We start from the raw sequence: 23,704 nt of genomic DNA, 5'->3' as shown, positions 1-23,704 counted from the left end.
AATTGGTATTTTTCATTAATCTGTATACTTTCTAGGAAAGATGGCTGGGAGGAAGCAGAGTTTTTCAGTATTGACATTTAGAGTGGAATAATTTTTGGTGTCACTGTCCACTATAGGATGTTTAGCAGCATCCTGGCTTCTTTTTTTTATTTTTTTTATTATTATTATTTTTTAATTTTTTTATTTTTTATTTTTTTTTTTTCATTTTTCTGAAGCTGGAAACAGGGAGAGACAGTCAGACAGACTCCCGCATGCGCCCGACCAGGATCCACCCGGCACGCCCACCAGGGGCGGTGCTCTGCCCCCCAGGGGGCTATGGTCTGCCCATCCTGGGCGTCGCCATATTGCGACCAGAGCCACTCTAGCGCCTGAGGCAGAGGCCACAGAGCCATGCCCAGCGCCCGGGCCATCTCTGCTCCAATGGAGCCTTGGCTGCGGGAGGGGAAGAGAGAGACAGAGAGGAAAGCGCGGCGGAGGGGTGGAGAAGCAAATGGGCGCTTCTCCTGTGTGCCCTGGCCGGGAATCGAACCCGGGTCCTCCGCACGCTAGGCCGACGCTCTACCGCTGAGCCAACTGGCCAGGGCCATCCTGGCTTCTTTTGATGCCAGTAGCATACTTTCCCTCAAGTTATAAAAATCAAAAATGTTTCCAGATATTAACAAATGTTTCCAGTGCCAGAGTTGAGAATTCTACTAAAGGTCCAGCTTATGTTTATAAAATAGAGAAAAACTAAGATATATTGTCTTCAAAGTTTTTCATATATTTTTGCATTCAGTAGATTCATTGATAACAAATAATAAATTGAATAAGATTTCTGTCCTTAAGCTTATAGGTCGAGGAAGGAGTGACACGGGAACACATATAGTACAGCATATTGCGTATTGTCATTGTGGTGTTTATACAGTGCTCTAAGACCTGGGGAGAAGTCATCCACAGGAACCCCAGGGGTAAGGCACTGTTCTTTTAGTTGAAATTGCCAGTATTGCATAAATCACTAATTTTCAAAAGCTAATTTTTGTTAATTATATAAAGTATGTGTGTTTCCAGATAAGTCCCAATGAAAGTTGATGTATATCTATTTTTGGTTTTTCTTTTTGGTTTTCTTTTTAAAGATTTTTTATTTATTGATTTTAAAGGAGAGAGGAAAAAATGGCCAGGTGGAACAGGAAGCATCAACTCATAGTTGTTGCTTCTCGTATGTGCCTTGACCAGGCAAGCCCAGGGTCTTGAACTGGCGACCTTAGCTTTATCCACTGTGCCACCAACTGGCCAGGCATGTCTTTTTTAAGCGAGAGAGATAGAGTCAGACTGGAAGGGAGAGAGATGAGAAGCATCAACTTGTAGTTGCAGCTCTTTAGTTGTTCATTGATTGCTTCTTATATGCCTTGATGGGTGGGTGGGGGGCTTCAGCCGAGCCAGTGACCCCTTGCTCAAGCTGGCAACCTTTGGCTTTCGAACCTGGGTCCTCAATGTCCCAGGTCGATGCTCTATCCTCTTTGCCACCACCTGGTCAGGCTGATGCATACATTTTTCATCCCATTTTTCTTTCTTTCAGTCTTTGTTTGTCTTTTACTCCTCAAAATGCTTTGTCTCAGTTATATTTATAAATATTTTTGTTTTAGCCCACTAGGTGGCAGTCTTAGCTATAAAGAAGAAATGTTACTTGAGCAAGCTTTCCTTATCTGATGATTCATCCTTTATTTATAATAGAAGCAAATGTCCTAAAATGAGATATAGCTAAGAAAGGAGAGAGTTTATTGTATTGTAATTTTAAAAAATGAAATAGATGAGTGAACAGAGTAGTCGGACCTAGGTATGTGTGACAAAGGCATTTAGTATGTCCTTAACTCAGGATCTTACTCATTTAGAGGCAGAATAAATGCAGTGGTTGAGAGGGTGGTCTGAGTAGTCAAACTGTAGGTTTAAGTCCTAACTCTGCTCCTTAGTAGCTTAGGCAAGATACTTAACCCCTCTCTGTCAGATTCCTTATCTATAAAATAGGAATAGTGGACCTTGTAGTCCTTAAGAGAATTAAATGAGTTAATATAAATACAAGTGCTTAGAGATTGGAACAGAACCTGGCACATAGTAATAATAATAGTGACAGGAATGTTAGCTATTGTTAATAGCACTGAAAATATAACATAGTATCAAATACTAGGTGTTTTATTCTTACTTATCTGGTTATTTATTTACCTTTACTTAGCTTAGTGGATCTGTATTTGATTAGACAGCAGAGAAATAGCCAGTTTAGCAGTCTGAGGCCACATTTACACTGCTTTTTTGCAGCTACATGATGTGTGCCCGTGTTCCTGGTGATAAATCCTGTGACAGTCTGACTTCTTCCCCATTGCTGGTGAATTGTTCTTTTCTGCTTAGAAGCTTAAACAGTTTCAACTTTATCATTAGAATTCAGGACTCCTCCCAGTAGCTCCTTCCCTGGAACATCTGATGCCGTTTTAGGTTGTTATTTTTTATGCTATTTCATTTTTATAGATGTCCTTTAAAACAAATTTCTGATGTTCCACAGATAGAAGTTTAGTTGTGTTCTTTTTCATATTTTCTCTCTGCTTTTATAAATAATGCTCAAACCTTGCACATAAATGTACACTGCTCACAAAAATAAGGGGATCGGGAACGTGCAGATACTCCAGTACTTTCAGCCTTTTGTACAGTGCATTTTCACCAATGAAATAAAAGTTGGTTTTGCATCTCATTTGCATAATCAAACAACTTTCTTTGATTTGTTGTTTGCTTTTCTGATGTTCTTGTTTAATAAAAATCTAATGCTTCTTTTTTTTATTGCTTCATATTCATTTTGAAATATCCCCTAATTGTTGGGAGCAGTATATGTTCATTTGCTTGTGTATCTTGTTATTGTAGTGTTTTGAAGTAGAATTGCTGGGTCAAAACAAAAGGCGTATTTAAAATTTTTTCAACAGCTTGCCTAATACCCATTGTGAAATTGGAGCCAGCTTTTTGGCCCAGTTTACCCCTTCACAGCGGTACCTGAGAAGGAAGCCGCTTCTTGTCCTTGCAGTATTGGGTGTTTCTAGTAGACTTTGCCTGCCTCGTGGAAAGCGAAGATCATCTTGATTTTCATTTGTATTTCCTTGCAATGATATTATAAAATTAAAGGAAAACAAGTTACTTCTCTTAGTACCTCTGTCAGCTGAGTATTTTCTTACCCCATGTACATTAAAAAGTAATTAGATTTGGGATTCTGTGAGATCCTGCCTCTAAAATTAGGCCTGCCTTCCAGTGTTTGTCTTAAGTATTTATGCAGCTGTAATACATTTACAGAGTCGATGTAATATTTAAACACTGCAACAGCATTGAGCTAAGGAAAGATAGAGATTAAAGTAGAAATGCTTTATGGAAACATAAAAAAAGATATTGAAGAGCTTTTATTCAGGGATTTTTTCTTTGAAAATATTCCCAGTGGCATTTCTTTTTGCAAAAAGAAGTTAATTTTTTTTTTTAGTGTTCTTTATTGTGCCATGAAAATTTATAGTGTTGTATATATATTTTCGGTGGTATGTTAATGTACAGATTAGTTTCCCGGACCGTGCTGTCACTCTTCTTCTGGGTATTATTGTCTTTGTGACTGTGTCATCAGAGGCCTGAAGTATAACTATATAAGCTTTGTACATGTCAAGTAGAAAAGCTTTGTACATGTCAAGTAGTTTCAGTTTTTAGGAAACTGAAATTCTGCAGTACTGATAACATAGAGCAGGGGTCGGGAACCCTTTTGGCTGAGAGAGCCATGAGCGCCACATATTTTAAAATGTAATTCCATGAGAGCCATACAATATGTTTAACACTAAATACAAGTAAATGTGTGCATTTTTCGTAAGACTAACACTTTTAAAAGTACAATAAGTCTCTGAATTCTTTTCAATAATGTTGTTATGCTGTTGCTAACCAATGATGAAAAATGATGCTAACCAATGACTTCTTACCATTAGTACGACTTCTGGTGCTGCATGGTTTTGCTGATGGCTTTGTAGTCTGGTTGATACGTGGTGAGGTTAAGCTTCATGCAGGCGTTGAGACTTTCATCCATTAAACGTGATCGTAGGTTGGTATTAACGTTCTTTAGATGTGAGAAAGACTGCTCACATGCATACGTAGAGCCAACTATTGTCAGTACAGCAATACTCACATGCTACAGTGTGTGGTATATGACGGGAAGCACATTCTAAGTTTTGACAATCAGCTGGTCCGCGGGTTGAAGTTTTTTCATTTCTCTGCACTTGTGTTTGCTCGCCAATTCTGCTTGCTGTTGTGCAAGTCTTTCCAAATCTTCATTCAGTGACTTGAACTTATTCACCCACATGTCTGAGGCCTTCAGGTCAGCAGCTTTTAGCTCAAAATATCTGACGGAGACACCGGGGATGTAACTCAGGTCTATGCTGTCCACTGCACACTCGTGTGGATGGGTGATGAACTTAAAAAGACGAGTGCGCTCACGAAATTCTCCAAAGCACACTTTGAATGACTGCAGGAGATTAGATGTGAAGCCCGCTAGCTGCTGGAGATCAAGATGTTGAGCAGGGTCACTTGGCTGTGCATGCATCTTTAAACTCGCCCAGTTTTTCAAAGTGTACTAAACGACCTGTTTTAATGTTGGGGATGAAGAGTTCCAGCTTGTTTTCAAATGAAAACACTGCTTGTTGAAGGGATAAGACTGTATTTCCAACACCTTGCATTTTCACATTGAGCTGGTTCAGATGTTCAGTCATTTCCACGAGATAGTAGAACTTCAGGAGCCACTCAGTGTTAGCTAACTCAGAATGCTCGATGTTTTTCATTTCAAGAAAAGTCTGGATTTCTCTCAGACAAGCCGTGAAATGGCTGAGCACCTTCCCTCTTGACAACCACTGCACATTGCTGTGCAGAAGCAGACCAGGATAATTATTCCCAACTTCATCCAGCAGTGTTTTAAACTGGTGATTCTTTAAAGCTCGGGCAAGAATAAAGTTGACCACCTGAATGACCAGCGACATCACCTCACCAAGCTGATCGCCACACATCTGAGCACAAAGCGTCCCCTGTTGTAGGATGTAGTGAAAACTTAGGATGGGTCTCTCTTCATGTTCACGAAGAAGCGCTGCGAATCCTCTGTTTTTCCCCACCATGCACGGAGCACCATCGGTACACACCAAAATAAGTTTATCCATCGGTAGATTTTTTTCTTTAGCGAACTTAGTGAAAGACTTGAGTAAATCCTCCCCTCTTGTTGTCTCTTTCATAGGCAAAACAGCAAGACTTTCCTCACGTAGTGTGTCACCGACAGCATACCTTGCAGTCACGCTGAACTGGGATAAATGGCTTACGTCTGTTGACTCATCCAAAGCGAGAGAAAAGAAGGGTGCTGCATTTATGTCCTTCACTTGTGTTGCCTCAGTTTGATTTGCCATCATGATGGTACGATCGTGAACAGTTCTTGCCGACAGAGGCATGTCTTTTATTTGTTTATCTTGTCTTTATCCGAGAAGTCGTCAAAAAGTTCATTGGCAACATCAAGCATGAATGTTTTGGCATACTTCCCATTTGTGGATGGCTTTCTGTTTCTCACAATTGCTAAAGCACCAGCAAAGCTAGCCAAATTCCAGTCACCTTGTTGGGTCCAAACATGGAGTTGCTGCTGACTAGCTTGCATTCTGCACAGTAGCTCTTGACATGCTTTCTTCCTGCTGTCCCCCGCTGGATTTTTTTTTTTTTTTTTTTTCTGAAGCTGGAAACGGGGAGAGACAGACAGACTCCCGCATGCGCCCATTCGGGATCCACCCGGCATGCCCACCAGGGGGCGATGCTCTGCCCACCAGGGGACAATGCTTTGCCCCTCCGGGGTGTCGCTCTGTTGCAACCAGAGCCACTCTAGCGCCTGGGGCAGAGGCCAAGGAGCCATCCCCAGCGCCCAGGCCATCTTTGCTCCAATGGAGCCTCAGCTGCGGGAGGGGAAGAGAGAGACAGAGAGGAAGGAGAGGGGGAGGGGTGGAGAAGCAGATGGGCACTTCTCCTGTGTGCCCTGGCCGAGAATCGAACCCGGGACTTCTGCACGCCAGGCCAACGCTCTACCACTGAGCCAACCGGCCAGGGCCCCCGCTGCATATTTTGATGCAAATGTAGTATGGTGTGTGTCAAAGTGCCGCTTTATATTTGACCGTTTCATCGATGCAATTTTATCATTGCATATTAGACACACTGCAGAACCTGCTCTCTCCACAAAGGTGAATTCCTCTGTCCATTCCTGCTGAAAAGTACGATACTCCTCTTTTTTTCTTTTAACAATCTTCTTCGTCAAAAGGGTTTCTGCAATTAGCTAGCTGACTACCTGATTAAAAGGAGGGAAGTTTATTTCCTGACTTTACAACGACCTGTGTATGTTATATATTATCCAATAAAAATTTGGCGGTGTCCAGGAGGACAGCTCTGATTGGCTCCAGCCACCTGCAACCATGAACATGAGCTGTAGGAAATGAATGGATTGTAATACATGAGAATGTTTTATATTTTTAATGTTATTTTTTTTTCATTAAAGATTTGTCTGCGAGCCAGATACAGCCATCAAAAGAGCCACATCTGGGTCGCGAGCCATAGGTTCCCGACCCCTGACAAAGAGGCTTAATTAGTAAGAAGTGTACTGAAGAGCCCTGGCCGGATAGCTCGGTTGGTTAGAGCGCCGTCCCAGTGCACAGAGGTTGCTGATTTGATCCCTGGTCAGGGCACATGCAGGAACAGATCAATGTTTCTGTCTCTTATTCTCCCATCCTTTCTCTTCTAAAATCAATACATAAAATTAAAAAGAAGTGTATTGAATAAAATTTACCATTGAGTAAAAGGTGTTTTTAGCGTATGCACTTTTGTTCTTTTTGCCTTTTATGATATACGGAGGGAAGTAAACAGTTTAATTGGTATACAGTTACATGATATTAGTACTTCTTCTAAATTAATGAATACAGTTTTTACATGTTGATAAAATTTAAGCCATGTTTAAAATTTCAGAACTGTTTTTTTGAATGTGACATATTACCTTTAATAGCTATGGTAAATTTGACATAAAATTCTGGTTATGGTATGTAGTTCAAAACAGTTTTGTGTGTTCTTGGAATGAGAAAAAAATTGTTTATTGCTGACTTGAAGTTTAACCTGAAGCTGTTTCTCATACCCACAGCAAACAGAGCTAGTCACATTGTTTTTCAAGTTTGGCTAAAGAGTAGGTAAACCTTGGGACTTTGAGCTTTCACTTAAAATGGAGAAAGCTTTGTTCCCACCCATAGAACAACAATAATCCATAGACACCTGCAAATGTATAGTTTTTTTTGAATCCAGAAGAGAGCTGAGGTTGTAGGGCCATCACCTGACCTGAAATCTAAGTCAGGAAAGGCAGTAAAGATGGAATGCAAGCTCTTGTTTACATGGGACACACAAAATAAACACTGCTCAGAAGTCAGCTGACTTTTTTAGTGAAGTGCTAAAGGCTTAGTGTAGACTAGCCAGAGAATGCAGAAACATGGGAATTTGCGCCCATCTCCACATTCGTCATTTGATGCTTACAAAGAAGTAAGGTGGGCGATAGGTTGGGGGTATTGCCCCTGTTGGGCAGGTCAGGAGGGAGGGGAACAGTACGTATAATACATGCTTCAGGAAAGATGTGAAGTTCTGTGTAAACCCTTTTCTCCACCTCTTTTTTTTTTTAAGGTTTTATTTATTCATTTTAGAGAAGGGGGAGGGGAGAGAGGAGCAGGAAGCATCAACTTCCATATGTGCCTTGACTGGGCAAGCCCAGGGTTTCGAACTGGCAACCTCACTGTTCCAGTTCGACGCTTTATCCACTGCGCCACCACAGGTCAGGCCTCTCCACCTCTTTCCCATGAGACAAAAGCCTTAAACTGTCTACTTCCAGGAAAGGGGCAGAACTGTGTGCTGGGGCCAGAACTTGAGCAGAGGGCCAGGCCAGGAACACTGAGAAGGCGACCTTTTCCCCTTCCCCCACACACCAAGGAATAGAGTGCTTGCCCAAGACCAGGCTTCTTAAGACTATTGGGGAGCTCCCACCCCCACACCGGGCTAGCACTTGTGGCTTAGACTTGAACAGTGGAGTGCCAAGAGGTCCAAGAGTGTGGAGGCCAACAGATCATCTTAGGTGCAGCACAAAAGGAAGACCTAAAACCACAGTTGAGCAAACCCTGAGAAAAACCCTCTGGCAGACGAGCTCTGCCTTAAATACAGGAATGGCTAGGGCAGCAATGGATTCCAGACCAAGCCCATGTCCTGACAATAGAATGACCCCGCCTCCACACACTGAAGCCCTAGCAGAAGGAAGGGCGTGCCCCTGTCCAGGCACGAAAACTATTGACCTCAGTCTCAGCTGTCCTGCACAGGATATCCTGCTTTCCAAAAAAAAAAAAAAAAGGCATCAAGAGAAACAGGGAAAAGCAATGCACTTTGGAGGAAAGGGAATTAGCAGAACCATATTCCTAGGACACAGATACTGGAACTCTCTCTGACGTGAAATATGAAAGAACTCTGATTAACATGTTAAGCCCTCTAGTAGAAGAGGCAGATGACAACATGCATTATTAGGGTAGGATATTTCAGCAGAGAGATAAACATGTAACAAAAATGAAAATTCTATAAGTGAAAGCACAATAAGAGAGATGAAGTATGTCTTCAATAAGCTTATTAGTAAACTTGGCATAACCTAGGAGAGAATCTTTAAACTTGAAGCTAAGCCAATACAAATGATCTAAACTGAAATGCACAAGAGAAAACCATGAAAAAATACAACACAGCAGCCATTAGCTTAGAGATCATAGAAAGTGGTCTGAATGTGTAATTAAAATCCTGGGAAGAGAAAGAGAATGGGACAGAAGAAATAATGGACCCCAGTTTTTTTATCTTTTTTTTTAATTAAAATTTTTTTTTAATTTAAGAGAGAGGAGGGGAGATAAGACTCCTGCATGCACCCCAACCAGGATCCACCCAGCAACAACTCCCCTCTGGGACCAGTGTTGGAGCACTAAGCTATTTTTTTTTAGCTCTGAGGCGGTTGTGCTCAGATGGAGATATCTTCTATGCCTCTGGCCATGATTGAACCCATGGAGCCACTGGCTGCGGGCGGGGAAGAGAGAAGAGGGAAGGAGGAGAAGCAGATGGTTGCTTCTCATGTGTGCCCCAACCGGGGATCAAACTCAGGAAGTCTGAATGCCAGGCCCACACTCTCTCCAGGGCTCTTTTCTTATTTTTGATTGCTCAGAAAGATAGCTGATCAAAACAAAAATATTAGAAATGTATTTTGTGTTTAGAACATATGTAATAGCAAATTTTATGACAACGGTAGCTAAAAGGCTAGGAGGAGGTATAGTGTTATAACATTTTTTTTTTTTTTTTTTTTGAGAGAGAGTCAGAGAGAGGGACACAGATAGGAAGGGAGAGAGATGAAAAGCATCAATTCTTCGTTGCGGCTTCTTAGTTGTTCATCGATTGCTTTCTCATATTTGCCTTGACTGGGGGGGGGAGGGTCTACAGCAAAACGAGTGACCCCTTGCTCAAGCCAGCGACCTTTGGAGTTCCGTGGGGTCATGTCTATGATCCCACGCTCAAGCTAGAGACCCTGCGCTCATTCACGCAATTAAGCCAGCAACCTCGGGGTTTCAAACCCAGGTCCTCCAAGTCCCACTGTGCCACTGCCTGGTCAGGCTATAACGTGTTTATTACATGCGAGCTGGTATAATTTATTTAAAGCTAGAACAACATGGGAACTAGAAGCTCCAACTCCCCCACACAGCTGAAAAGCCAAGTATAACTTTTTTTAGTTAAGTGAGAGGTGGGGAGACAGACCCTCGCATGCGCCTTGACCTGGATCCATCAGGCAAGCCCCATACTGGACAGAAGATGCTCTGCATCTGCAGTGGCCACTCTATCGCTTGGCAACCTAGCCATTCTAGTGCCTGAGGCAAGGCTGTGGAGCCATCCTCAGCACCCAGGGCCAACCTGCTTGAACTATTCGAGCCATGGCTGCAGGAGAGGAAGAGAGAGAGTGATAGAAAAGGCAGAAGGATGGAGAAACAGATGGTCACTTCTCCTGTGTGCCCTGACCAGGAATCGAACCCAGGTCTTCAACACCCCAGGCTGACACTCTACCACTGAGCCAACTAGCCAGGGCCTCCAAGTGTAATTTTCGACTCCCTGAAAACATAGCTGTTAATACCATACTACTGACTGGAAGTGTTACTGATAACATAAGCAGTCAGTGAAAACATTTTGTATGTTATATGCTGTATTCCAACAGTAAAATAAGCTGGAGGAAAGAAAAATGTTACCAAGAAAATCATAAGGTTCGTTTGCAAGTTTTTTGAAATTGTTGCAACTCTCCAAAAATTTTTCCAGTGTATTTGTTGAAAACATCTGTATGTAAGTAGACCTGTGCAGTTCAGGGGACCATGTTGTTCAAGGTCAGCTGTAATTGTTATAGCTCCTCACTCTGGTATTAAACTGGTTCCCATTGTGTCTATGTTTCTTGTTAGGAATAGGAGAGGAAATGGAGTGTACTGAGCTCAGGGGAGGTGAGCAGGAATTTGAATGATTTCAAAGGAGGGAACTGATTTTTGTAATAAATGGAGAGTGTCAACTGCCTTTCTTCCCCAGGAAAGCAGGAGGCCTTAAGCACATGGCCCTTCATTTACCAGACTCTGAAAATAGAATATTACCCATCTGGTCTGTAAGGATGCATTTCCTGTTCTCAGGCCCTTCTGCTGCTCAGTGTCCAGCGTTCGGATGTTGTCTTCCTTTGTTTTTATAATGAAATCTCAGATGTGCTAATGTAGAGCAGAGGAGATGGTAACTGAAGCCTGGATTTCAATCACTGAGGTGTGGTAGCTTGTAAACATCTGTTGTAAAACAACTGCTGTCTTGTTGGCACAGAGTTTCAGAAACTGTGGAGGAGTGTCACTGTGGATTCAATGGATGAGGAGAAAATTGAAGAATATCTGAAGAGACAGGGTATTTCTTCCATGCAGGAGTCCGGACCAAAGAAAGTGGTATGTAATCGCCAGAAAAAAATGTAATCCTCTTTTCTTAGAACTGTTAGCCTGCTTTCTGTTCTCTCTGAAGAGCAGGTAGTCAGTTCTTCCTGTCCGTGTTTTCCTGGGTCCTGATCCATCGATCTTAGTGGCAAACCGATCACCTGTGGTTTACTGAGGGCCAGCTGGTCTCTGCCCTGGAGCGCTGCTCCCGGGCAGCTGGCAGTTTTCCCCAGCGACCACCCCTGTCTTAGCGGTGTGTGTTCTTAAGCTCTGGCCATATCGAATTCTTTTAGTGCTCGCATATTGACCTCTCAGTCATGATCTTGGCCTTCAAGGCTTTAGGGGTGCAATCCCCCCCTAGTGAGCCCCACAGTATTGGTACCTGGCTCTTCCTCAGTCCTGATCACATTGAATTGTCCTTGTTGACTTCCAGATCCCTTTGGAACCAGATAAATCGTTCTTGTAGCCCTAAGTCCTCAGAGAAGGCATCTGTAATGGAATGAAGACCTGTGAATTGTATCAGCTAATCAGCTCACTAGTTAGTCCCAGGACAGGACCCAGGTTCTAGCTGCTGTATCTTTGTACCTTCCTCCCTCCCTTCCTTGTCCACCAGCAGGCTGTGTAACTTGCCTTGTTTGTGACTTACCGTGTGCACACGTGCGTGCGATGGAGGGGTGAATTTTTAGGACTCCTTAAAAATTTATAGCCAGTAATCTCCATGAATTAATGTAATTTCAGCTTATTGATTTTACCATGTGGGACTAATATTTCAGGTATACAGAAAAAATAGAGAACAGTAATCACAGATCTTCACATGGCCATCTTTTCCCCAGCTTTGCCCTACTTCTTTGTTTTGCCCTACTTATGTCAGAATTTTTTTACTGGTAATGATGGCTGTGTTTTTAAACCAGATAATAGTGATAGAAAACAAAGCTTTACCGCCTCTCCTGTTATCTGCTTAGTGCCCAGGGTAGTTCTGGGCAGTTTCTGTGGCAGCCCATTGGTTCCGGGTGGAAGTAAACAGTACACAGTACACAGCTCGTAACAGAAAGCACCGGCTCGCCTTTGCGGCTGGGAGTGCGCTGGGAGTGCGCTGTGGGTCGGTGTGTATGATTGGGCTGCAAAGCAGAACAACGGGTCAGGTACCTTGGATCTCTTGCTGCTGGTTTCTGGGTGTCCTTAGTAAGTCCTCGCATTCCCCCTCTGAGTAGCCGCTGTTTCTGTTTCTACCTTTTCTTGCAGGCCCCTATTCAGAGAAGGAAAAAGCCTGCCTCACAGAAAAAGCGACGGTTTAAGACTCATAATGAACACATGGCTGGAGTGCTGAAGGACTACTCCGACATTGCTCCTGGCAAATAGTGGACAATTTTGTAGGTGAGCAGAGAGTTACAAATACAAAGTCAAGATCTTTCTTGCTGACACTGGGATCTGAAGACTGTCTTCCCATTCTACTTAGGACTGAGGAGAGGAGCAGTTCAGTTTACAGAACAAGTACACATTACCAAACTCAAAGCTTATTTGAATGCAATAGGCTAATGAGGAATGTGATGTTCCCTGCTAACTCCCTTCATGAGGGAAAGGCACTTAGCGAGGCACACGGGTGTCTTTTTTATCTCTCCTTCTAAGTGGTTCCCTGTTCTGTTTTTCCTTTTATTCCTTTAGAACAAGTTTGCAGATAGTCTTGAATGCACTATTTGTTTATTCCAAAATAACATATTTATAATAAATTCATTGCAGAAGGAGCTCGAAGATGTTAGTGGATTCGGTTTGTTTCTTTTTGTTCCTGGCAGTGGCAGTTGGCAGCTCTGGTCTTTCACTACCACAGGGTGTGTTTGGGATGCTGTTAGAGACCATGATCAGTGCTGCGTTGCTGAGCATATGGACTTCATAGTTGGAACACAAGTGTGCCTTTTGTTAGCAATTGAAGCCATAAAGATCCACTACACATGATTTTTAATGTTTTCTTCTAAAAGGATAAATCAGTCTTAGCCTCTTGGATTTTGCAAGTCATTGTCTTGTGCCATCAAGGATGGATAGAGTCTTGCCAACCTGAATATCAGCTTTACATCCCAGCCCTCAGGGGGCTTGACCTTGAGGTTCTTTTGAATGGAGACTATATCTTCTCATCACTGGTCAAGCTCGTGAGAAGCCATTATCAGATGGGTTTTAAGAAATTTTTTTTTATTTTAATGGGGTGACATTGATCAGTCAGGGTACATAGGTTCAGAGAAAACATCTCCAGGTTATTTTGACATTTGATTATGTTGCATACCCATCACCCAGAGTTAAATTGTCTTCCGTCACCTTCTATCTGGTTTTCTTTGTGCCCCTCCCCTCCCCCCACTCCCCTAGATGGGTTCTTGAGTTGTGTTGTCTGATGGCGGATTTTGTATTCATTCCAGCCTTGTGTGGCAGACTGCCCACTGGCCTTACCTGTACCTGGGATATGGTCTGTGGTGGTTCCTTGGTGGTTACAGTCCTCATAACACAAATTGAAATTGTAGTGGATTGTGAAAACAAGGTTTGGTGTTCTTAAAAAGGATGTCATGGTGACCGAAACCAGTAAGGAATTTGTGCAGATGACAAGAGTTCTTTTTCAGGCTTTAGTTCTTTTTCTCCTTCACATCTGCTTTTATAGTGTCGTCGTTTGCCTGTTTCTTACATCCAAGCCTCAAAACATGGCAGAAGATATAAAACAGGCTCCCCAGATCTTGGGAAACTCAGCTGGTCTAGCTTTGTATCAGAGGTTTTTTGCTAGCAAGGAGAATCCTGCTTTAGTATTTTATGGCAGAAAAATAGTTTGTTGTAAAAATCTGGAGCTAGCTTATCTCCAAGTTTGCCAACTTTTGGTGGTCTGTACACACCATCCTTTTGCCCCCACCCCCAGTTTTATTGATATTTAATTGACATACAACACAGTATAAGTTTCAGGTATACAGCATAATGATTTGACTTACACATTTCATGAAATCATTGCAATAGTAAGTGTAGTTAACGTCCATTGTCTCATATAGATACCAAAACATTGTTTTGTTTGTGATGAGAAATCTTAGAATTTACTCTCTTAACTTTTATATATACCACACAGCAGTGTTAGTTATAGTTATTATGTTGTACATTGTATCCCTTGTACGTATTTACCTTATAACTGGAAATTTGTACCTTTTGATGATATTCATCTAGCTTCCCTTCCCAACTCCGGCAGCCACAAGTCTGATCTCTTTTTAATGAAGTTTTTGTTGTTGTTTTAGATTCCACGTGTCAATGAGATCATACAGTATTTGTCTTTCTCTGCCTGCCTTATTTCACTTAGCATACTGCTGTCAGTTGCAAACAGGATTTCTCTTATATGGCTGAATACTATTCTGTTGTGTATATCATCTTTTTTTATTTTTATTTTTTTTGTATTTTTCTGAAGCTGGAAACGGGGAGAGTCAGACAGACTCCCGCATGCGCCCAACCGGGATCCACCTGGCACGCTCACCAGGGGCTAAGCTCTGCGACCAGAGCCACTCTAGCGCCTGGGGCAGAGGCCAAGGAGCCATCCCCAGCACCTGGGCCATCTTTGCTCCAGTGGAGCCTCGGCTGCAGGAGGGGAAGAGAGAGACAGAAAGGAAGGAGAGGGGGAGGGGTGGAGAAGCAGATGGGCGCTTCTCCTGTGTGCCCTGGCCGGGAATTGAACCTGGGACTTCTGCACGCCAGGCCAACGCTCTACCACTGAGCCAACCGGCCAGGGCCGTGTATATCATCTTAATCCATTCATCTGTTGATGGACACATAGGTGTTTCCATATCTTGCCCATTATAAATAAGGCTGCCGTGAACATGGAGTTGCAGATATCTGTTTGACATAGTGTTTTTACTTTCTTCCAAAATATTCCCAGAAGTGGAATGGCTGGATCATAGGGTGGTTCTACTTTTAATTTTTGGAGGAAACTCATTACTGTTTTCCATAATAGCTGTTCCCATTTACATTCCACCAACAGTGCACAGGGTTCTCTTTTTCACCATGTTCTTACTAGCATTTGTTTTCTTCTTGTCTTTTTGAAGCTAACCATTCTAACAGTCATGAGGGATGGCTCATTGTAGTTTGGGTTTGCATCTCCCTAATGATTAGCGATGTTGAGCATCTTTTCATTACCTGTTGGCTATTTGTATATCTTTGGAGAAATGTCTATTCAGGTGCTTTGCCCAGCAGTGTTTCTTTTGTTTTTAGCGAGAGGGACAGATAGGGACAGACAGGAAAGGAGAGAGATGAGAAGCATCAATTCCCCATTGCAGCATCTTTAGTTGTTCATTGATTGATTTCTCATGTGCCTTGACCAGGCCAAGCCAGGGACCTGGGGCTGAAGCCAGCAACCACAGAGTTATGTCTGTGATCCCACGCTCAAGCCAGCGACCCTGTGATCATTCCCGCAATCAAGCCAGCGACCTTGGGGTTTCAACCGTGGGTCCTCTGTGTCCCAGGCCGATGCGCTATCTAGTGCGTCACCGTCTGGTCAGGCTATTTTGTCTTGTCTTTTACTATCTAAACTATCTAATATTGTTGAGTTGATCAGTTCTGCTTGCCTCTGATCTGCTCGAGCATTGTTGGGCTATGCAACTTCAAAGTGTCTTGCCAGCTTTTCTGGCTCAGGAGGAGCTGGGAGCCTCACTGCAGCAGGTAGGGATGTGACCCAGCCCCCTGCCTGGGAAAGGGCTGGCCAGGCTCCAGGGCTGGCAGATCTCTTAGTTTGAGGACCCAGATCAGGCTGTCCTGCACCCTTCTGATTTCCCTGGTCGGATTGTGACTTCTGCTTGATTCTGCACATGAGCAAAGAAGCTAGTTCAGATTATTAGTCATGAGCTGCAAAACAATAGGAATAGTTTCTGAGAATGTTTTGTTAGGCAGTTTTGTTGTGCGAACATAACAGTGTTCTTACACACCTAACTGGCATATCTTACTACTATCATTGTATGTGCTCTACACATTTATGCCACTGCTAATGCATTAGGTTTGTTTACACAAGCCTCATCACAAACACGTGAGTCATATATTGCACTACATTATGATGGTCTCTGATGTCACAAGACAATAGGAATTTTTCAGCTCCATTACAATCTGTCACTGTCTGTTGTTATATAATCTGCGGGCTGTTGTTGACCAGAACGTTGTTAGGCTGCGCACAACTACTTGGGCACTGCAGGTAGGAACTTGATCTGCCAAGAACTCGGTGCTGGTTGTAAGCCCCTCTCCCCTTCTCTGCCACAGTCAGAATCCCAGTGGTTAATTTCCCTGCAGTATCATGGGGTGAGATCAAAAGGGGGCTCCTAAGAAGTGACTCAATGCTGAGGCAGCTAGATGTCCACTCTGGGCACTCTGTAAGGAACTGTAGGCTGAGGAGAGGCCTCGGCGTGGTGCTGCCGGGGCCGGGGCCGAGCGTGGTAGTGCAGGCCGTGTGGCGCGGCTGCTCTGCCCTTCTCCTGTGGTCTGTCTGGGTCTCTGCACAGACTGCTGCAGCCTCACCCTGTGTTCTAGAATTCTCTCAGTGGTGTCTCCTCCATAGTAGTTGTTAGTTGTTCTTGTGAGGGGAACAAAGCCAGGAACAACTTATATTGTCATCTTGGGAATATCACCTGTCACCATCTGATCAGTTGGTTAGACATTGAAATGCATTTGCAACATCTCAGATACTTCCTTGTGTTTAGAGAAATAAAATGTCTTACTAAATTGTCACACGTGCAAATTTTGTAGCTTTACTTCATTCACTTGCATTTTCTTGTGTTAAGCTTTGATGTCCTTTTCTCTTACATGGAGGAGAAATTCCTGCAGATACCCCTTGTTGAGGTACTGGGATTGGATCATCTGGTGACATGTGAGAGGGGTGTGGTCTTTGTAGGAAATTGTGATAGCCTGGTTGTGTTTAAAGATTGCAATAAAAAGGAAGAAGAGTCTTTACCCGTTCTTTTCTAAAACATCACCAGAAATTCAAGTTAAGGTTGCAGTTGTATTCTTGTCTCTGCACCTTTCTGCTGGATCTGAGGGCCGTTTAGAAATGAGTGGGCTGACCTGTGGTGGTGCAGTGGATAAAGCGTCAACCTAGAAATGCTGAGGTCGCCGGTTCGAAACCCTGGGCTTGCCTGGTCAAGGCACATATGGGAGTTGATGCTTCCAGCTCCTCCCCCCCTTCTCTCTCTGTTTCTCCTCTCTCTCTCTCTGTCTCCCTCTCCTCTCTAAAATGAATAAATAAAAAAAATAGTTTTGGCCCTGGCCAGTTGGCTCAGTGGTAGAGCGTTGGCCTGGCGTGCAGAAGTCCCGGGTTCGATTCCTGGCCAGGGCACACAGGAGAAGCGCCCATCTGCTTCTCCACCCCTCCCCCTCTCCTTCCTCTCTGTCTCTCTCTTCCCCTCCCGCAGCCAAGGCTCCATTGGAGCAAAGATGGCCCGGGCGCTGGGGATGGCTCCTTGGCCTCTGCCCCAGGCGCTAGAGTGTTTCTGGTCGCAACAGAGCGACGCCCCGGAGGGGCAGAGCGTCGCCCCCTGGTGGGCATACCGGGTGGATCCCGGTTGGGCGCATGCGGGAGTCTTTCTGACTGTCTCTCCCCGTTTCTAGCTTCAGAAAAATACAAAAAAAAAAAAAAAAAAGAAATGAGTGGGAATGGCCCTGGCCTGTTAGCTCAGTCAATTAAGAGCATCATCCTGAAACAAGGTTGTGGGTTTGATTCCTGGTAAGGGCACACAGGAAGCAACCAGACAGTGCACAACTGAGTGGAACAACAAATGCTTTCCTTCCCCCTACCTTCTCTCCCTTCCTTTCTCTGTGTCTCTAAAAATCAGTAAAAATGAAGCCCTGGTCAGATAACTCGGTTGGCGCGTCGTCCCGGGAGTGCGGTGTTGCCGGTTCAGTTCCTCGGTCAGGGCACATACAGGAGCAATTCGATGTATCTGTCTGTCTCTCTCTCTCTCAAAAAAGTGTGTGGGGGGAAACAGGCATGGCTGGGTGCATTAGCAGGTTAGTCTGTGCATTTTCATCTATAATTCATCAGCCATTCAAGCCCTTTAAAAGGGGATAGCTAAAAGAAATATAGTTGCACGTAGACCATGTGTAAAAAATGAACCTTTGGCTGCTGCTGTCACGTCCTGTGAGTGTGGCCGGGTGATGGTGGGACTGTGGGGACAGCATTAGCGCAGAGGCAGCTCCGATGCTCAGAGGCCCTGCGGTGAGTCGCCCTCGGCTGCCTTTGCGAGCTGTGTGAGGCTGTGTGGAAAAAAAACCATTCCGCGTGTGGCACCACGGCATTCGGATTTATCAGTTCCCTAAGTGTTACCAGCCGACAGTTTTCTGAGGCAGAGAAGTTGAGATTCACTGTCCCGTTTCCTCTAGCAACTGTTTTCACTTGCAAAAGATTCATTTGTGGGGAAGATTTTGGGCTTTTAAGGTTTTATGGCTGTGCTTAACAAGCGTGACTAGCATTGTTGCCCTGCTGCAAGGCTCGAGTGCTGTGTGGAGTCGGTGGAGGTGACCTGTCGTCAGTTTATTTCTGTCCTTGAGGCTTCAGGGAGGGCAGTCTGTCCCTTTCCAGTGTGTTCTGTCAGCTTCTCCTGAGAAAGCCATGGGTGTTCTGTGGCAGGTAGCCCTCGGGAAGCCAGTGCTCAGACTAGAGAAACCTTGGAACACTGCCAGTCCTGTTGTGTGTGTGTGTGTGTGCACGCATGTGCGTGTATAGAGTGAACGCATTTTGGAAACGGAGGTAGACTACACCCTGGCATTGTGCTTTAGACCTTCCTTCTGGCCATAGTTTAAAAGACAAAAGCACATTTTGCTTCATAAAAGGATTTCTGTTAGAGGGATCTGCTCCGCGGCCAGTGCCCTCCAGCAGAGGGAGGCTGCTGTCATGGGCTCCCTGAGGCGGCAGGCCTGGGGAACGGCCAGCTCCCCTGGTTTGGACCTGGGCCGGCACATTCCTGTGACTCAAACCATGTGGTTTCTAGACCCTGTGAGAACCCAGTGAGTTTCAACCACCCAGAATTCTGCAGGAGTCATACCTAAGACAACATTTGGTCCAAACTTACCTTAAGATAAGTGAAAAACAGAAGGGTACCCCGCAGAGAACTGAGGAACCGTAGACAGAATTTGGCAGGGCGGGCTCCGTAAACACCCAAGAGCAGGGCGTCTTGGCCGGGACTACTGTAAGAGTTTAGGCTTTCTTGTGCAGCTGCTCGTTCCCGAGCCCTGCCTTCTAGTTTAGGGGGAAAGTGCTCTTCTGTCCAAGTAAATAGATTAACAATGAGCATCATTGCTCATTCAGTTTAGGAATGCCTTTTTGCTCAGAAGGCAGGTTTGCGTTGAATTTAAGCCTTTGGCCTAAGTTTCTTTTTTTCCCATCCTTTTCATTGATTTTATTGGGTGACACTGGTTAAGAAAACCACAGGTTTCAGGTGCAGTTCTATCAACATCATCTATACACGGTGTGGTGTTTACCACCCCCAGTCAAGTCTCCATCACCTGGCCTAAAGCTTCTGATTCCGTGTTCATTAGCACAGTCAGGGTTCCACCTGGATTTTATGTGCGACGTGTGTAAGCAATGGAGTGTGGAAGGCTTCACTGTTGTCTTTATTTATGAGCATAGTATGTTATGGTTTGTAGGAACAGGGCCTTTCCCCTCTCCCGTATAAAGCAGGAGTCAATGTGGTGGGTACTCTGGAAATCCTGGTAAAATTGAACCCATGGATGTCACTGGAGAGCTAGCTGTGAAGAGAGATAAAACAAGGATGAATTTTCAGGACATACTGGCATTTTGGGGACTTGGAGTTGTTATAGAGCCAGGTCAGTTTAGGGAAGAGTCAATACTATTTGAGTTCAGCAGTGACAGATAGCTTTATTGTGGCAGTTTTAAGTTTCCAGTTGGGGGGGGTCTTACTCAATTAGCGGTTGCATATGGTTTTCAGTATCACAGTCCTTAGTTTTAGTGTAAGTGCTTTGAGGACCGGTATTTCAGATAACATCACTAGTGACAAGTATTCTCCTGCCCTCTAAGACTGTAAAATTGATGTCGGGAGGATGTGATAGAGTGGATTAAGAGTTGAGGAAGACCAGCTATGCGCCAACACTCCTAGAATTGGGGAAGGATGCTCTTTTCACAGAATAGTTGGATGGCCTGGTGATAGGAATGCAGTGGGCAGTGTGCATGTTCCCAGCACTCACCGTGCCTTGCTCAGAGCGCTCGGAAATACCTGGTTGATTCCTCTGTATCACCCTGACACAGACACCAAGAATCCTGTATTGAGATAGAATCAGGAGTATTAGCCTATCTTCTTTATTCTTAGGAGTGTTCTTTATGCTGCACAACTCAGGGTGCACATGCCATGGGTGCTGTGGTTCGAGGAACCTCAGAGATGACAGCAGTACGTTGCATGTTTGTCTTATTAAAGTAGGGCCAACAGGTAGGCAAACATCGGGTCTAGTGAGTTTGAAACCTAGGTAAGATTAACTGGGATTTTTGAGCCAGAGAGACAGACTCCCACATGTGCCCCAGCTGGGAATCCACCCGGCAAACCTCCTACTGAGTGTTGCTCTGCTCATCTGGGGCTGCTGCTCTGTTGCTCAGCAACCAAGCTATTTTAGTACCTAAGGTGAGGCCATGGATTCATCTTAAGTGCCTGGGGCCAACTTGCTTGAATGAGCCATGGCTGTAGGACGAGCAGGTTGGGGCGATGGGGGAGGGGAGGGGTGGAGAAGCAGATGGGTGCTTCTCCTGTGTGTCCTGGCTGGGAACCAAAACTGGGACACCCACACTCTGAGCTGATGCTCTACTGCTGAGCCAATGGCCAAGGCCACTTTCATTTTCCAAGTTCCTTTAATTTGTAATTTTGTTAGAGGTGGAAGGCATGGCATTTAGATTTAGATGCCAGTTTTATAGTTACATTAGTCTTATGTTCACAGTGGGGTACATCCCCTCCCAATAGCAAGGGTCCGAGGAAAAGATGACTTAGTTACCATCTTCGTGGAGCCTACAAATTGGGACATTATGAATGTGAGCAAGAGGGACAAATCTGCTTTTTCTTATCCCAAGTTCTCAATTTTAAGATAGACTTCATTTCTGCTCAGCAGAATGACAGAAAAGGCAGTTTTTCAGATTATGATGAAGCTCATGTCCAACTGAGTGGCAGTGGGAACGTATCTGGAGTTTCTAATTGTCACTTGCACATCACCATCAGCATGGTGGTGATTGGGACACTCAATCAGCCATCCCAAGGCCCCTTGTGAAAAAGCATATGGAAGTGACTGTTCGGGCGGTGACTGGGACGAGGGTGGCTCCAGGTAGACAGGGGAGGCAGGCACTCTCCTCCGGGATCCCTCGGCTCTCTGGCCAACTCGAGTACCACTGAGTGGAAGGTCACAGATGGCTGCAGGCAGGCCTACACGGTCCAGCCCGCCCTGGCGCCACGCCAGAGTGGCCTGCAAAGCCTGGGCAGGATATGGGAAGTAACACCTGGACTCTGAGGTCTTGGGGGCTACGATGGGGACCCGCTTTTGGTGATGGTCACCTCTGCAAAAGGATGAGAGACCTAAACCACAGAACCAGGTCAGTGCCTGGCAAGACGAACTGCTACTAGTGACTGTAGCCCGTATTTGAATTGAGCGCTGGTTTCCCGGTCTTCCTCCATTTGGGGGAAGAGGGTATATAAGAAATGCTTTTATCACCTAAGGTATCAGAGCTTGCTTTATTACTTAAATTATTTTAAGCTGGCAAGAAACCATAAATGAACATAAATTCCAGATAATCTAGAGCGAAGCTTTGTAGACTGGGGTGGGTGTGTGGCCTGCGGGGTGCAGTAAAAGGCACCCTTAAATAGGCTTGTGACTCTGGCATGGGGGAAGGGCTGTGGCCAAAGGCAGCAGTGTTGCTCACTGAGGGCCCACAGCAGAGCGCTCGCGGAGGGGTCTCTGGCTCGCCCAGCCCTGTTCTGCCTTTAGTCTCTGTCCTTTGCTCCAGGGCTGATGCTTAGCTTTGTTAAGCCCTGAACATGGGAAAGAAGTCTGCCAGTTCCTAGTGGTTTGCATGTGGTTTGCTCTTGGTTGATCTTGCGAAAATAAATTTGCCAAGCAGTGGTGTGACAGCTGAGATAAGCACTTTATTTTTAAAAATGACAATAGAAAAGTACCTTTAAACAGTTTATAAAAGCATAATAGACAGTGTGGAAGTTGCTGTCTTCCTTAGAAACTGGAGTATAGGAGTCTTAGCAAGAACCAGGCGCACTGAAGGCACAGGCAGGGCATGATGAGCACAGCCGTCCACGCGGCATGCCCTCTGCCCACTCACGGGGGGGTAAGCGCCCTTCCTCCTGGCTCTCGTTTATGATGATTTTTACAAGCTTCTTAACATCTTTATTTCTAATGGGAAATAATGAAACAAACCCAAAACCAACCGTAAAATCATTAAAATATTGAAGTCTTTAGCACAACATGAGCAGATCAGGTAAGAACAATTGTGATTGTGTTTAAGCTGTATCAGCAGTTGAAATCCTTGGGTCAGTATATGTTTTTACACATGGCTCTTGTATAGAAAGAGGGAGATTGAGCGGTCAGACTCTGGAAGTGTCAGCTTACGATGCAAGACTGACTTTTTGGTTTTGAAGAAGTCTCCAAGTAGGCTGCACAGTGTTCATTCCAAAGGCCCAGGGATGCCCACCTCTCCACAGCCAGTGTGGGAGCAGGCTCCCAGTGAGCACGCCGGTTCAAGGTCGTGTTTGAGGCGCCCGGTCGCCATGGTGCTACCCGGGTTTAGAAGTGCCCGGCAGCCAATGTTTCCAGGCTCACACGGAGCTCCGAGCTGCCCACAGCAGTCCTGCGGCCTGGGCGGAGCCAGCTTCCCCCCAGAGCCGCTTCCCTCCCAGTGAGACCCTGTGCTGGCACTGAGGGCTGTGCGCCAGTGGCTCACAGGGTTTCTCTGTCCCCTCTGGAGCTGGCAGGCTTTCGTAAGGGCACACTGGTCAGGGGTAAAGGCTCTCTGCCCCGCTGTGAGACTGCCCCCATGGTAGAAGCTCCTGGCGGCCTTGGATGGTGTCCGCAGGGAGTCCTACGAGAACCGTGAGTTCACGCCTAGTCCTGAACGTCCAACACCGCGTTCCTAATAGACCCTGGACTTGGGCCAGACACGGATTTCTATACATTCACAATACACTTCCGGAAAGCTCCATATTTAAAAACATGCCTCAAACATGCAGCTTATTTTAGAGGAAAAAAAAATAGATATTTTTAATTACAAGCATTCAAAAGTCAAGCAAAACTTGTGATCCACCCAGTGTAAGATTGTCCATCCTGTCATACTTAAATGTTTGGTATAAAAATACTCACTCTCTTGGTTTTATTGTTGATGTCTTTTATGTTTCATTTGAAAATATCTCCAAACTGTACAGAAATGTATGTCAGACCATGCGTTCACAAATAACACTATTTCTTACAATTATACAGTGTAAAAGAGTAAAACATTTTTATTATATTTTTTTTCTTCGCGAGAAACAGATGTGTGATAGAGGCTGTGGCAAAGTCTTGAAGGGATCAAAACTGGGCGAGGTGGTTTTTTCAAGCCTGCAAGAGAAAGGGAGGTGTGAGGCAAGCGGCTCCCAGGGGTGCAGGGTGCCTCCGAGCTGTGGCCGAGCCTGGACACACCTGTGGCAGAGCTCCTGCTC

At 44.8% G+C, this 23,704-nt stretch overlaps 2 protein-coding genes and 1 non-coding gene across 4 annotated transcripts in view; 1 reads left to right on the top strand and 2 right to left on the bottom strand.

Moving 5' to 3' along the window:
- The window catches only part of GTF2E2 (general transcription factor IIE subunit 2), a 72,673-nt gene extending 55,401 nt beyond the window's left edge, over positions 1-17,272 (top strand). For both annotated transcript variants that reach the window (XM_066235678.1, XM_066235679.1), the window contains 2 exons: positions 10,933-11,048; positions 12,276-17,272. In XM_066235678.1, the coding sequence (XP_066091775.1) occupies positions 10,933-11,048; positions 12,276-12,392 (233 nt within the window). In that variant the 3' untranslated portion in view covers positions 12,393-17,272. The remainder of the gene's footprint in view (positions 1-10,932; positions 11,049-12,275) is intronic.
- Positions 10,099-10,174, bottom strand: TRNAP-GGG (transfer RNA proline (anticodon GGG)). The gene has a single exon. It is a non-coding gene; the product is annotated as a tRNA-Pro (tRNA).
- A 4,850-nt stretch (positions 17,273-22,122) lies between the features above and the next one.
- RBPMS (RNA binding protein, mRNA processing factor) overlaps positions 22,123-23,704 on the bottom strand; it is a 193,848-nt gene continuing 192,266 nt past the window's right edge. Inside the window, exon 9 of the transcript XR_010726027.1 lies at positions 22,123-23,603. The gene's annotated coding sequence lies outside the window, so the exon portion shown is untranslated. The remainder of the gene's footprint in view (positions 23,604-23,704) is intronic.

This window comes from Saccopteryx bilineata, chromosome 6 (genome assembly GCF_036850765.1).
Source record: "Saccopteryx bilineata isolate mSacBil1 chromosome 6, mSacBil1_pri_phased_curated, whole genome shotgun sequence".
In the NCBI taxonomy this organism is placed as follows: Eukaryota; Metazoa; Chordata; class Mammalia; order Chiroptera; family Emballonuridae; genus Saccopteryx; species Saccopteryx bilineata.
This window is presented reverse-complemented; position numbering and strand designations above follow the sequence as displayed.